This window comes from Mesitornis unicolor, unplaced genomic scaffold (assembly GCF_000695765.1).
Source record: "Mesitornis unicolor isolate BGI_N332 unplaced genomic scaffold, ASM69576v1 scaffold12641, whole genome shotgun sequence".
NCBI lineage: Eukaryota > Metazoa > Chordata > Aves > Mesitornithiformes > Mesitornithidae > Mesitornis > Mesitornis unicolor.
The window spans coordinates 49,082-64,040 of NW_010163185.1; the positions used below are offsets into that span (position 1 = coordinate 49,082).

Consider the following 14,959-nt stretch of genomic DNA (forward strand, 5'->3'; position numbering starts at 1 on the left):
AATTCAAGAAAGATTTTACTAAGAGCTGGATTATTATGTCAACCCATCAGACTTGAAGTTGTGCTAACACTTTGTACTTTTAATTAACAGAATGAAACCACAATGTGTGTAACTTTTTAAAATACATGCAAAAGAAATTTATTTTGATGATAGATTTTATAAGGCAATTTTTAACAAAAGAGAAAAATAATAGGGCCAGTGAACTGCCCAACAGTGAAAAGGAATGCAGTTAAAAGCAGTAAAAGAAAAAAAACCAGAAGAATAACAGAAGGAGGATAACAAAGTGTTACTGTTACTTATATTTTGTGGTTGTTCTCCCATGTCCTTTCTTTTAGCAGCAGTTATATTCACCTTTTGAATTCCTGTTCAGTTCTGTACATTAAAGAAGTGTATTATCTTGCTTGAAATTTGGCATATCTATGTACTTTCTACTGGCATGTATAGAAGATCTTAAATGGAAATCAGCTTGACAGTTACAAAGTGTGTGCTTGGTTTTCACCATTTACTTACAGTAAATTTACAGTTACTTGGCATAACTGAAAATTCATTTATTCAAAAAAAGTCTATAAAGGATGAGGCTGAAGTCTTGAGTATTACTTACACTGCAACATAACCTAGTCCCTCAAATTGGCTCTAGTAAATGCTCTGGTTTTACTATTCACAAGGACAAAATTTTTAAAAAGATAATAAAATTGCATTTGTAAGAGTATAGCAGGACCATTAGTGAGGGAATTCCTGGGGATACTGAAGAAAGGCAGTTGATAAATAAAGCTACTGTACATATTTTAGGTGTATTTAATATTTTGACTTGATTATACATACATTAAACAAACAAGTATCTACAATCGAGTCCTTCGAAGCCTAAAAGGTAAGCAAGGGAAACTACCTATGGACTCCAAATCTCAGACCTGAGTGTCTCTTTAGTGAATGAGCAAGAGCTAGGAGACTCAAAAGGGTAACCTCGTTAGTTCACAAGCTAAGCATATAACTGCCTAAAACTTGCCAGGAGAAAAACAAACAAACAAGCAAACAAACCAACCAACAGGTTTGCATTCCGACTTCCACTCCTTTCTGAGTGAGTCAGAACCATGCCAGGTATTTTCACCCAGTCAAGATCCAGAAGCAGAAGAGCCCTCACCTTGGGAATGGTGTCAGCAGCACCTGAAGAGCTGGCTTACTCTATTCCTTTCAAAAGGCAAGCGACTGGAGGATGAAATTCCACCATTCCTTGCAAAGTTGTGTCATCAGGCAGAAGGAAATTCAAGACTTCTAAAGGCAAATACATATGTCAAGAGAGCAAAAGTGGCATGATGTTTTAACCTAATAGCTAAACCACTCATCTATAACAGGGAGCCCCAGGCTGTGAAGTAATCCTTTGAGCGGGAACAGGAAAATAGGGTACCCCAAATCCAGGAGGTTCTCTGCATATGTGTGGCAGTCACATTCGGCTTCTAGATCCTCAGGACTTAGCCTGGAATTGGGCAAATAGATGTTTAGGTCATGACAATTCTGAGAAAAGCACAAGTAGAACAGTGAGAAGTGAAGGATCTTCCAAAACAAATGGAGAAGTGCTCATTAACTTTATAGATTTCCAGAACTAAGCTTTTTTATCTAGAGAGACTTTGAAGGTCACAATTTGGACTCAGGTACTTACTATGTAATTAAGTATTTTTCCAAGTGCCAGTTTCTGTTTGCCATTTTTGTGACCTTTAAGATAGGGAAATTCTACTATTCTGACTAACATTGAACAGTGAGAAGAGAAATTATCATGATTTATATGTAGGCTACATCTAAACTAATCCTCTATGCCACAACATATCCTTCAGATGAGTTAGCTCACAAGAAGTTAGGTATGAGACCTCTTTTTAATCAACGGGAATAAATTTGGAAATTCATGTGTTGAAAGAGGCTGTTGACGAGTAAACTAAATAGATGAAAGGTTCTAGTAATGAATAGTTTTGTAGTCATATTAACGTTTTTAGGGATGAAGTCACTCAACTAAAAAAATCCTAGCTGTCTTTTTGAAAAGATGGTAATATGATTCCATGAATTTCAGTCATGAACTTCATTTCCTTATTGAAAGAATTCACTGAACAAGAAACCAAACATAAATAAAGGATTGTGGTAATGCTTACATCTGATATGGCAAAAGTCTTGTATTGTACAACAGGAAATGCCTCTTCTCAGTCTGTCCAGGTTGTTTGAATGTGTCAGCAAAATACTGGATTAAAAAGATTCTTTAAAATCTTTTAAGGAACCCTGCCATGTAATTTATGTTCCATGACCCAAACAGTTCTGGCATAGGCATATCTTGACTCAACAAAATACTTAATCCTTAGTCACAAGCATCTCAGTTACAGATGTAGACTATCAGCACTAAGCTAAATTAACAGGTGGTTTTGCAGGAATGAAAAGCTGGGTTAGCTCCATAGTGATATGAATGCATAATTTGAATGTGCCACAAATGATGGTGTAAAACTGTGTATCAAGGAAACCAAGGCTACAATTAACTATTTTGTAGTGTATGTCTAAGGGGGAATTAAAAAACCAAACCAAACCAAATAAAAACAACTATCAAGGTCTAACCTCAGGGCCTTTGTTAAACTACACTAGAAGCTCTTTAGAGTAGAGATCTGTTTTCTAAGCATGTTTGCATGAATTTCTTGGCATTGAGGGATCTCAGTCTCATTGACTGCAATTCCTCAGTATTACTATACTGTAAAAAAGACAAAAGAATAAAGACGGGTAGGTGAAGCTAGTAGAGAAAAAACAGAATTCGGTGCTGTTAAGGACTATGCCAGCTTTCAGTTGAGGAAAAACAGGAAAGAAATAAATTTAAAGGCAAGAAAGGAGCTATGTAAACTTTAAGAGAGCAGCTTTCTTATCTGGGAACTATTTTTAATGGGAGTAAAAATGTTCACATTAATCAAGAAGGTGAAGCAGCAAAATACACACAGGCATGAAAAGAACAGTTATTACAGTAACTTTGTAAAGCACTGAATTGTACCATAATTATAATATTACTTCACAAAATACTATCTGGCATATATTGTGCCGTATTTTTTGTATGCATAGTAAGACAGAATTCCTGAATTTTGACAGAATGACTTGTTATTTTTTGCATCAAGAGTATTTTTTCTATAACTTAGAGACCAATAACAGTACATAAACTAGTAGTTTGTCTTTCAATGAAGTCTTTTGTCTGAGGATGAAATTAGGAATATTGTCCCTATTCCATAAAGAACACTTTGCTTCAGTTTCAGGAGTCAAAACTCTTCTTCATTCGAAATCCTCTACAAATTCCCTGCAATTGCTTGTCTTACAAATAATAACAAAAGATAAGTCAAACTGAAGAAATAAATACAGAAACAGGTCAAGGAAAAGAAGAAAAAAATTAAGAAAAAATTTGAAGGTAAACAGAGAAGTTGAATAAAAGGAGAACAATCTTTTGGACATGTCTCAAGGAAAGAAAATTGCCTCCTAATTGGGGAAGAAGCGCAAATGAACCAAATAACTAGCTGGAGAAGGGGAAAAATGCATGTGTAACACTGGAACTAAGAAGTAGTAAAGAACAGATTTCAGTTATTTAAAAAACCCCAACTTTTTAACAACCTTCAGATGTTTTAATATGTTTAGATCTGGTACAATAAGCATCCTGGTTTAGGTAGTAACTCATAAAATTGTGATTTTACTCATTCCTTAATTACATTAGTTCTTTCTTACAGCTTCAGACTCCCCATTCCAGTCACATGCCTTTTGTCCACAAAAACTTGGAGGAGCTGCTGTGCCTGCACATAAATACAATGTACAAGTGCCCAGTCATAGCTGTAAAAATGTTTCAGGAGTTCAGGCACCTCCAGAGTCAGACAGTGGCAGTGTCTTAATTTTAAGCTGTGAATTAAGTGCCTATGTCTTATGGGAGTAATGTTAATGTAACTCTAAATGTCTCTGGATCTTTGCAAATTGTAACTGAACAGTGATGATAGAAGTCTGGTGTGATTTTTTGGGAAGGTAACAGCCCTCATTGGATAAAGCAGATCTTCATGGCCAGGTTTAGGAGGTGGATGTTGATGATGCACAGCAACTGCAGTACTGCAGCCCTGTCTCTCCTCAGTATAGCTGAGAACACAGACACTCTCGTGACCTCTGAGGTAAGGTACCACACTGACTTGACTTCTGATGCAGGGAACAACTCTTTGACATCACTGTAACACTTACTTCACCATACATTTGTTTTTCTCTGGACGTGACTCTTTTTACACCCTTAGAATTCTGTCCAACTGGAACTGGAGGATTTTTTGCCTGACGTTTTTAGACCTTTCACAGCTTAACTGAGGCAAGAGTTGCAGCTAAATTGTTACTTGGAGCATAGGTCCTTAAGCTCTCTGCTGCACTGGCATCATCCAGTTAAAAGAAAAGGAATATATCACACACAAATAACACATATATATGTGAGATTCTCTGCTGGGTCTCTTTCAGATGAGAGCTATAAGAGGACTACCAGCTAGTTTATTTAGCCAACTGATACTTGGTCTTCTTCAGGTATGAAACAGAGACCCAAGTTCCTGTGGAAAACATCTGCTCTAAATTGAGCCTCAGAAGAAAAGAATTGAAGGAATTTTAGGCTATATATTAGCTCCAATTCTGGATTGCCATGGGAAGAGTAACTGATAAGGTTGCTTAAGGGTATGTTTCTGTGATTAAGATAGAGAACTAATCTGGCAGAAAACTAAGCCAGTGAAAAATAGTTCCTCCCTTCTTTAGCCCCCCAAACGAGCTCATCTCAGTATCTGACAAGTACAAGTGCATTGAAGACTCTGGGTTTGTCTGGTGTGGAGAAAAGGAGGCTGAGGGGCGACCCCATTGCTCTCTGCAGCTTCCTGAAGGGGGGAAGTGGAGAGGGAGGTGCTGAGCTCTTCTCTCTGGGATCCAGTGACAGGACAGGTGGGAATGATCCAAAGCTACACCAGGGGAGGTTTAGTCTGTACATTAGGAAGCATTTCTTTACTGAGAGGTTGGTCAAACACTGGAATAGGTTTCTGAGAGAAGTGGTTGATGCCCCAGGCCTGTCAGTGTTTACGAGGCATTTGGACAGTACCCTTAACAACATGCTCTAACTTTTAGTCAGCCCTGAAATGGTCAGGCAGTTGGACCAGATGATTGTTGTAGGCCCATTTCATCTGAAATATTCTATTCTATTCTATTCTATTCTATTCTATTCTATTCTATTCTACTCTACTCTACTCTACTCTACTCTACTCTAATTATCAGCTTAAATTGTAGTCTATTCCTGGCTGTAGCAATTTGGTGCTCTCCACATTATTATTCCCCTTAGGTTGATGCAACAGATGACCTTCCTTACCTTAGTTATTTGCCTGCCACAGGCAAATGACAAAAAGACAAAAGAGCCTGTAACTTTCCCTCCTGAACCAAGGACTTTCTCCTTTTTTGGAATAAATACTCATAAAGTGCTTTTTAGGTAATCCCATGTAATGGACTTTGTGTGAAGAACCCTTAAAGAGGCTTACAATCTTGGACCTTTAGGATAAAAAAGTTCAAAGAGATGTAATAAGGCAGCAACGGTGACTGTAGAAGAACACAAAAAGTAGTTCTCAAATGCTTAAGAGCAGTAACTGCTGCAGTCCTAAATTAAATGAATGGAGTAAAAAACCTAACTAGTTAGCTACTAAACAATAATTAGCATAATAAGATCTACTCTTTAAGATACAATTAATAAAAGTAACAAAGCAATTATATAAAGGTCTGCTGCACTATTTAGGTATTGAATATTTCAGTTAGGCATCTTGCATTATAGTTCAACAAATTGGTTTCAAAGGGAACTTACCTCCCTGCCTACAGAAGGGAAACCAGAAAGGAATGAAGGAGAGGGGGTTGAGGGTGGGGGGAAGGTTAAGTGTAAAATTATGAAAAATCAAAAGCACACAAGTGAATTGGTGAGTCTGTGGTTCTCGTGGCAAGCAAAGAAAGAGAAGAATGATTGCGATTTTGTCGGCAACTTGAAGTATTTCTTATCACTAGAGAAGTTATTTACCAGTTTGTCTCAAGTAAATACTGTTACGACCTTATCTGCAACTCGTTTTTAGAAGAAAAGGTGTCAGAACAAAATGGTAAATTAAGCAGAAAGAAATGACCCAGCCAACAAAAGCATTCATTCCAGAGCTCTGCAGGAACATAAGAATGAAATGGCTGTGCAGCTAACAAAAATATACAACGTCCCATTAAACTGGTAGGAGCCTGATTCTCTTAGTGGCTCTTGCCCAATTTCTGTTATAGAACAAAATGTTATTTGCCTGCTGGTTACAAGGTTTTCTGGAAGAACATTATTAAGAGCTGTTAATTTAGTGCACCGTTGTAACTAGTTTAAAATATTATTTTCCAGTTATTATGATGTATTCTATTTCCTGCTGGAAAAGAAAAAAAGTCTGTACCTCATATATTAAAGAAAAAGATATTAATACAGACCTCATTTAACAGTGTTTTGAGATTTACTGTTGAAAAGCAGAAGTATATGTAACTCTTACTGGTGTGTTCTGTTTGAACTGGCAAGCACTAATATAGAAAATGCAGTCTCTAATGCCTAGTAATTTCCTCTTGAAATATGCTTGAGTAATTTTTTGATCAATTAAAATGTAAAACTCCTAGATTTTCTACTGGATGCATGAAAATACATTCTAAAAAATATTAACTCCAAATAATGGTGAATTCCTGTGTGTTTCTGAAATAAGAGATCATAAGAAGCTCATAAGGATTAATTTTAAAAATCGACTCCACTTATTTAACAGAACTGCTGCTACTGTTCACTTAAAAATGTAATGCTAGTTAGGAGCTTCCTTATTCTCTTAAAATTATGAATTATTTGAAGTAGTGAAAAAACCAATCATCTCTGTCAAATTTTTATATCTAATTCTTCTTAGTTGGCTGAAGAGGAGGATAGACACAAGCTTCCCTAAAGTTATTCAGTGAGCATTTAAATCTGGGTAAAGCTCTAACTCTCATCTTCTAGGATTTACAGTTGTTTTTTTTTTCACTGATGTGGTGTCTTAAACCCATGTGTAGGTGTGTAACCTATTCAAACTACACAACACAAAGAATTGGACAAAACAGTTCTCTACCACTGTGAGACCAAGACATTTTGTAATACAATTAAGAACGTTATTTTTTCCATGGAGGACTTTAAAATTCATTTTCAAATTAATTTTAGGAAACTGTATATAATTTTATTATACTCTGGTAGATCACTACAACAACTTTTTTTAAAAAAGCAACCAAAAAAAAGAACCATCTCCATAAAAAATCTATTCCTAAAAAACTGTTACAAAAGTATTAATTTTTGCTGCTTCAGACTTTGATTATAATGCTCACATCATGACAATTTGATGTTAATCCATTCAAGAAATGTTATATAGAAGGTTGTATGTTTGTTAGCAATTACAGGTATATCCATTGTTTTTGAAGTCTGATGTGAAGACTTTATTGCTTCCTTTCTGGTACTGCAGCCTCTAGAAGTGAAAACTCTAGGCTTCAAGACATCGATGTCTTCCTATTTTGGGAATAAGCAATCCCTAATCATACCTGACATTTTTGCCATTTTTCCATCACTGTCAGAATTATTTTCACCTTCTGCTCCTTTCAAGTTTTAAATCCTCTCTACACTGTACTCATACAGATTAGATTTTATTTTAAACATCTACATTTATATAAAAATGCAATAAAATGGTTTAGTTCAAGGATTGTTCTGACAGTCATCAGGATTATCAGCAAATCAAAATTTCCATAAATTTGACCATATCACTGACAAGAACACCTCAGAAATATTTTATAACTCTAATCTGATTTACATTTTTATTATTAACTGTATAAATTATTCAGCAATATGGTTCTGTTATAAAACTACTCACACGTATAGAATTCAGATGCTTAACTTAAACAAGCACTACTGATTTTTGTCCAGAAAAAGTCTAACAAATTCTGTTAAGAAATCTCCTCTTGCCTGCAGTGCAGAAGTGGTACACAATTTACCATTCGAGAAGTCAGACTCTGATAGCGTTGATTAGTTGTTCTTTTCTGTTACAAAGGGTAAACAGAAACCTGCACAACGGGTTGTGGGAGCTTGTTTCACACAAGGCTTTATTTCATTGCAATTTTCAGAATTAATCAGAAACTTGAAACTTTTCCTCAGAAAGGCCAGCTCCAGTATTTCATCTTCTCAGTTTTGACTGTGGAGGGTACAAAGCACTACAACTCTTACCACACACACAGAGGTGGATGGTAGCTGAAATACTGCACGCCTTCCAAAGGCTTAGTATGTCCTACCAGGTCTTACTTCCCAAGTTTATTTTGATACTTTTTCATTGTGTTTATCTTTAAATCATCATTGTATGCTGTTATCTCACTATTTAAGACTTGTGAATGTTGGTTCTCAGAAATTAATTCAAAGAAGTCAAAGCTACCTTGCCAAGTTTGACTTTCCTGTTCCAAGTTCATATTTTTTGTTAATAAAACTTTGTTGGACAGGACGTAATACTCAGTATCTAAGTATTTAAACTCAGAATGGAAAATAAAGTTTCATCTCCATATATTCGAAAATGAAGACAGAATGGTAAAACCATGCTGTTCTGCTTTCATTACCGCACACTACAATGAGGAAATAAAGAACTTGCTTGAGGAAAAGTAGTTTTATTCCTTCTTGGGCTGCTAAGATCACTATGTGAACACAATTAATTTTCTGAAACATCTGTGAAGCAACTACTACTATATCTATATTACAAGTAGGGAAACTGAGTCAGATAAAGGTTCTTATGGCTTAGGCATTACTGCATATAAATTAATAGCAATGCTAAGATCAATGCTGAAGAATTAGTAACTATTTGGTGTTGACCCAGTTCGCCAGAATATACGATCAGGGCACATTTTTTCCACATCACAGAAATTATTTTTGTAAACTGCAGTGCTGGACAACCCTGTAATTATGCAAAGAGCACTTTAGGGTTTAAAAAAAAAAAAGGCAATGATTATTGGCTCAACAGGTTTACAGGGAACTTCAGAAACTTGCTTTCACTACCAATAAGAGTCATTCAAACAGCCATCTGCTCAGGCCCTGATTCTCTCTTAGGTCTCTTGGTACTGCTTGGACAGTAGCGGACCATATAATGGAGCCCTTATAACATAAGAACTAGTTCTTATAGCAGCCTCAGAAACCCTTACTAACTTTAGAGAGGCTTTGTACTAGTGCAGAGATTAATTCATGTGGAACTAATTGCAGGACTGTGGCCTAAGTAAGAAACTGGTCTAGCACTGTTCGCTTGTTATCCAATTGTCAAAATGCAGTGCTCATTAAGTGCAGAAACAAAGGGTCCAGATGGATTCTTTATATCTGAGAAACGCGTCTCCCATATAAAAAGCAAATAACCAGTAACACTGCAGTGGAATTTAAAACCTTACTAAAAAGAAAGGAAACTCTAAGGCAGGTCTTTTAATCCGGAATTATTTGGAGGCTCTTCCTCTAACCATTTTATTATCTACTTTTAGCTAAAAAAATAATTTGTGCAAACTGCACTTTGACTACCTTAGTCTGTAGAACTAGAATGAGACTAAAGCAAAGGTCTTCCAGTCCCACTGCTCTCTTCCATAGTGTAAACTCCCTGCTTGGTTTCAATTGTGCTCTAATAACTTTCCTTCCATCCTGTAACACTGAGTTTTTGTCCTACACAAGACATTTCTGGACTCCTTTGACTTAACCAAGCTACTGAAGTCCCAAGCAGCATGATCAGACAGACAAGGGTCACTAACATGGGAGTGAAAGCTGTTTCCTTACATAAGCAGACAGCAATAAGCCAGTGCAGAAGGTGTAAGAGCATATTTTAGCTAGTAAAATTTGGTATGAAGATATTATCTGCTGTATGAATGTACTAATCTAAAATCTGATTTTAAAAAAGCTAAACCACAAAGTGATTAAGAATTGGAACAAGCAGTTTCCAGCACCGTTCAATGTTATGGCATTTTCAGGATGTACCCAAGTTCTAATATGATCTAGAAGTGAGCTTGAATGCTCTGCTGCCTAACATCACTCAGGATGCTGCTTTATGAAAAGTTATAGGAAATCAATGTCTGCCCATCTGCCAAAAAGGGCAGTTCCACTTTTCTCCAAAGCACATGTCTACGCATTGCCTTGCAAAGGTATCAACCATGCATGCAGCCATGCAGACACATCACCTCAGTGAACTGACCTGGCAGAAAGTTAACCCAGTAAAATAAATTCTTTTGAAGTAGGACCAGTTCTCTGATCCAGCTTTCTATACAGCCTCAATTAGCACAAATGCCAGTACTAAATGACAAATAAGGAAGAACATGGAGTCAGGAATAGCTGGAAGGAGGGACAGTTGAATTTCCCAGTCTGCATGGTTAAGGTGTTCCAGATAAAGCCATGTGTTGCCTGGCTGCATATAGAAGACTTATATCAGATAGGCACCAAGCCATTTAACATTCAGTAAATTGTAACTAGTTTTGTCAATTAACCAAATAATTAACCAAACAAGCAAGTAAAGCAGTTGGTACTAAGTACAGCACAAAATCTATGAAGCTCTGGCTGAGAAGTTTAGGTTGCCACATGTCAGCCTGTCTATGGCTTCTACTTGTAAATACATAGCAAGCACCATTTGTCTGCTCTCAGTAGGATAAATGGATCCAGGCACTCCCTGACTCCCCTCCCTCAGACATTGAAGCCCACCGCTTAATCATCCAGTAAGACCTCAATTAGCTGCTTCTTTGCAAGTGCCTGTGTTTCTGAAGGAAGGCATATGTAAAGCTGCTCACTTCCTGTTTTGCTGTGTAAAGACCTAACCAGAAGGGGATTCTCAAATACATCTGCCCTGGTTATCTCATCCCATCTAAAGCAAAGCCACAGGATCAGGCTCCACCGAGTAAACAGGCATGGACAAGACTTCTGAAGGTTGGTAGCTAGTATGTGTATGCATTGCATATACAATTACACACAATATCCAGAATTCAAAGCACTTCACCACAGTAGCAGAGTCTGTGTCCTTTTCATTAATGCTCAAGTTGTACCTTTTACTTTACTCCAGATTTAGAAAAATAGCAGCAAGAAAAACCTTCTGAGTCTGTTACAGTGAAAAATAATTTATGGCCTCAGTAGGACTACTCATAATAGTAGTTGATATTTGAGAGAGCAAATCAGGAGTGCAGCCTGGGGTATAATAAAAACTGCATATTTTTACATGCATCAGATACGTCAAGTAAGTACTATACAGATATTCATGTTCAGATGCTACTACTACTTCAGAAGAGGAAGTCATGATATCTTTTCCCTCTCTTCAGGTGTAATCCTTGGATTCTCTCTCCGATCATATAAGATGAGCTATCGAGAAGTCAAGTACTTTTCATTTCCAGGAGAACTGCTCATGAGAATGCTGCAAATGCTGGTCTTGCCACTGATTGTATCCAGTTTAGTCACAGGTAAAAAAAAAACAAAAAAGAAACTGTTTTTTTTGTTCTTTAAAATAATTTGATAAAGATGCACTTGCCAAATCATAAAAAATGAACATTCTTTGTCCTAGAAGTGTTACAACCTGCAGAAGGATATACCTTTGCTATTTCTATTTCAGAGACAATGTAACAAGAGGCTTGATTTAATATACAAAGAAACTAAAAGATGCTTTTCCCAATTCCAAGATAATCTAACTGTACAAGTTACTACATGTAGCTGCTATGAGGCTGACTCTGTACTCCACTTTATTCTCTTACTTTCCGAATGAATATTTCCTCTACAATGTCCTACTGTGATCAAAGATAATGTATCTCAGAAAAATAGTTCCAAGACGCAAGAAAGTTTAAATTATTGATTGTGGGCAGTAACCCATATAGATCTAAACATAGATCTATAAAACATCTGCCTGCCTCCTAATCTTTTAGCCACAGATTAGAAAATATAGATGGTAGATGGCATAGATTGGAAGAAACTTCATTCCATCATTTCTGGTTTTCTGTCTTCTGGTCAGCAACTCTATTAAGCTTCAAGTCTTCTTTACTAAGTTGTTCCTTAAGCTAGGGATTTAATAATTCAATTCTTATTATGACATATGCCTTGTAATTCCACCTAAGTTTCATGGAAGAGCACTCAGATTTTTTATGAATGTTCAGGATGTACTTGTGATGTATTTAACCTATTCATTATCTGAAGAAAAGAAAGCATGGACTTTGGTCTATCAGCAAATCAGTGGTACAGCTTGGAAAACTTAGACAAAACCACCCACTGTGCAGTCCTAGGATCTAAACACCTAATGCACCACCTTGATTGTCAGAGGATCCAGAGACTATAAGCTGTTCTCTATTTCATTGATTTTCAAATATTTTAATAAGATCTCCTCTTAAAAAATGCAAATGAGCATAGTCTCCATCTTCACAGATACCAAAGATAGTATATATATTAACAGTATAGATAGTAAGTATGTTCTGCTGTTAATACAACAGCAGAAAACTAGGGTATTTTCAGTTACAAAATAATTTGCTTTCACATATTTCAAGGAGGAAATAAAGCTTGTGTTTCTATATGCACCTATTATACGGATACTGAAAGCTTAATGAACACTTAAACTAGAAAGAAATTTATAAATCTTGTAGGGCAAACAATGACAGGTTTTATTCCCAGTCTATAATTCTTTTGCATATTTTATCTCCTTGCTGCCTCCTTGTCCCTTTCACCTGCAGAACTCTCCAGCTTGGCCCAACACTGATAGAGGAGCCATTAAAAGTAGAAAAGGAGAGGCATTTACTCTTTTTCAGTGATGGCTGAGATGGGCACTGCTGCTCCATTTTGTAGGATGAGTTACTGCAGGAGAAATTACCTGCTCAATTCCTTGTAACTCTGCATCCACACTGATTCTCTGAGAGAGCTCAAGGTAAAAGCTGTGGAAAACTGGTTTACTACACTGAACAATATCCCATTTAACATACAAATTGGTTTGGTTTTTTTAAAGATAGTCTTACATCTTTGCTGCAGAACTCTCATACTCAAGCAAATATAGAGGTATTATTGAATATCTAAATAATAATGAGCCATAATATTTACAGGTGTACTACTGTGCAACTTTATAGACACTGTTGTTTTCTTTTTTTTACACATTATAGGATAATTCATTGGATAAAAGTCTTATGCTTCTTAAGTCAGTCTTAAGACCACTTTTGGCATCCATGAGCCAAATTTCTTATTTCCTGTATTTTGTTTGGCAAAGCAAAGTGGATGCCTCTTAATGAACCTCAGAAAGATTCCTCCAGGGTCTTGCACGCTGATACTATAATTAGCTTCTTCTAATTGTAAATGATCTGAATAAATATTTTTTCCTGTTTGCAGGCATTACAGGGTTTCCAAAGTAGATGTTGTGAGTTTCCATTTGTATTGATGTAAGTGTGCTCAATATAACTGGTTATGACAATATTGGAACATGTGGTCTCTGAGGTATTAGAAATAGTCAGTGGATGGTCACATTTCTTTGCAAACATTGGGACTGTCAAAGGCATAAGAACAATAAAAACAAAGTAATTATTATAGAAGCTATGGGCTATTATGTAAGTGAAAGATAAAATGAGAAACTGAAGACTTCTGCTATACAGGTAGACAGTTTTGATGGTTATTTGCAGACTCTTGGGTAAAACAGCTATAAGAGGTGAAGTCAACCCAGCCACATTATAGCCTGTACTGGTACTTTCATGCAAGAAACAATGCAGATTCATATTCAGAGGTTTTTACTCATATTTGCCTTATGACTTACCATTATTATACGTGGCTCAAGCAAGTATGCAATTTTCTCCATTAGATTCTATCTTCTGACATGTATGTTACCAGGCATGTACTAACATCTGTTTGGAAGAAAATAGAGGTTATTTGCATACCTTTCACCATCTTTTACTGTTTATAGAAAAACATGATTATACAAATATCTGTATGCTTTAATATCTGTGGTTTAGACACAAATCCAGCTGCATACTCTATGATGGTCTTTACAGTCTTTCAAATGGGAGAACACCCAAGTCAACATTTCCAGTCAGTATCTCTTACAAAAAGTCTAAGGCAAAATTAAAACACAGTATATGGGGGGCAGCATAAATAACCAAAGAAAGACGATTAAATTCCCATTTGGATTATTTTATGGCCAAATCTGAACTGAATTCTTATGTGAACACATGGCTCTCCATTTTGTTCCATTTCTGTTTTGAATTTGCTGCAATTATAGGAGTTAAAAATATTTTATATCATCTTATTTCATTATAACTTGAAACATTTGACATGAACAAATTGCTTGGCATAAATATTTTAAAATATGCCTTGTCCCTAAAAGGTACAAAAAGAAATATATATGCATATGATAACAATTCAACTCATCATGAAATAAGCAAAGACTCCAAAATTTGCACTTGCATTAAAAGCACTATTTGTTAAAATTTTTTGAGCTGTTACAGCAAGTTCATAATGAAATTAAGATTCCAACCCTTAAAACTGGCCCACAAGTTTTATCTGCATGTTTCAGCTATTCACTGAATATAAGGTCATCAGAACAAAGTACATTTTCTTAACCAAACTATATATTTCCTGAAATCATATTCACAAAAATTATTCATGACCGGTCTTTATAAAAAGCATACTTGGAGCATAATATTTGTGATAAATAATAAAGTTAGAGAAATCTTATAAGGATTATTTGCAAATATTTTGCAGAGTTCTGCTCATAGCTCAGTTTGACAGGCTGCTTGTACAGGGACCACTACTTCTAAATGCAAGTAAACTAGGATTAAATTCTGTGCATTTCTTTCCATTATCTTTGTCTGGTAAAGTATAGCAAAGCATAAAAAGCCCAGTCAAGATCCGAGATGAATTTTCACTGCAAATTGAAGAAACAGAAAGAAAATAGTTTATTTACTAAGGTAA

At 36.0% G+C, this 14,959-nt stretch overlaps 1 protein-coding gene across 1 annotated transcript in view; it reads left to right on the forward strand.

Moving 5' to 3' along the window:
• LOC104547978 (excitatory amino acid transporter 1-like) overlaps positions 1–14,959 on the forward strand; it is a gene marked incomplete at its 3' end in the record, with an annotated part of 43,218 nt that overhangs the window by 7,147 nt on the left and 21,112 nt on the right. Inside the window, exon 2 of the mRNA XM_010193872.1 lies at positions 11,356–11,493. Within this exon, the coding sequence (XP_010192174.1) occupies positions 11,356–11,493 (138 nt within the window). The remainder of the gene's footprint in view (positions 1–11,355; positions 11,494–14,959) is intronic.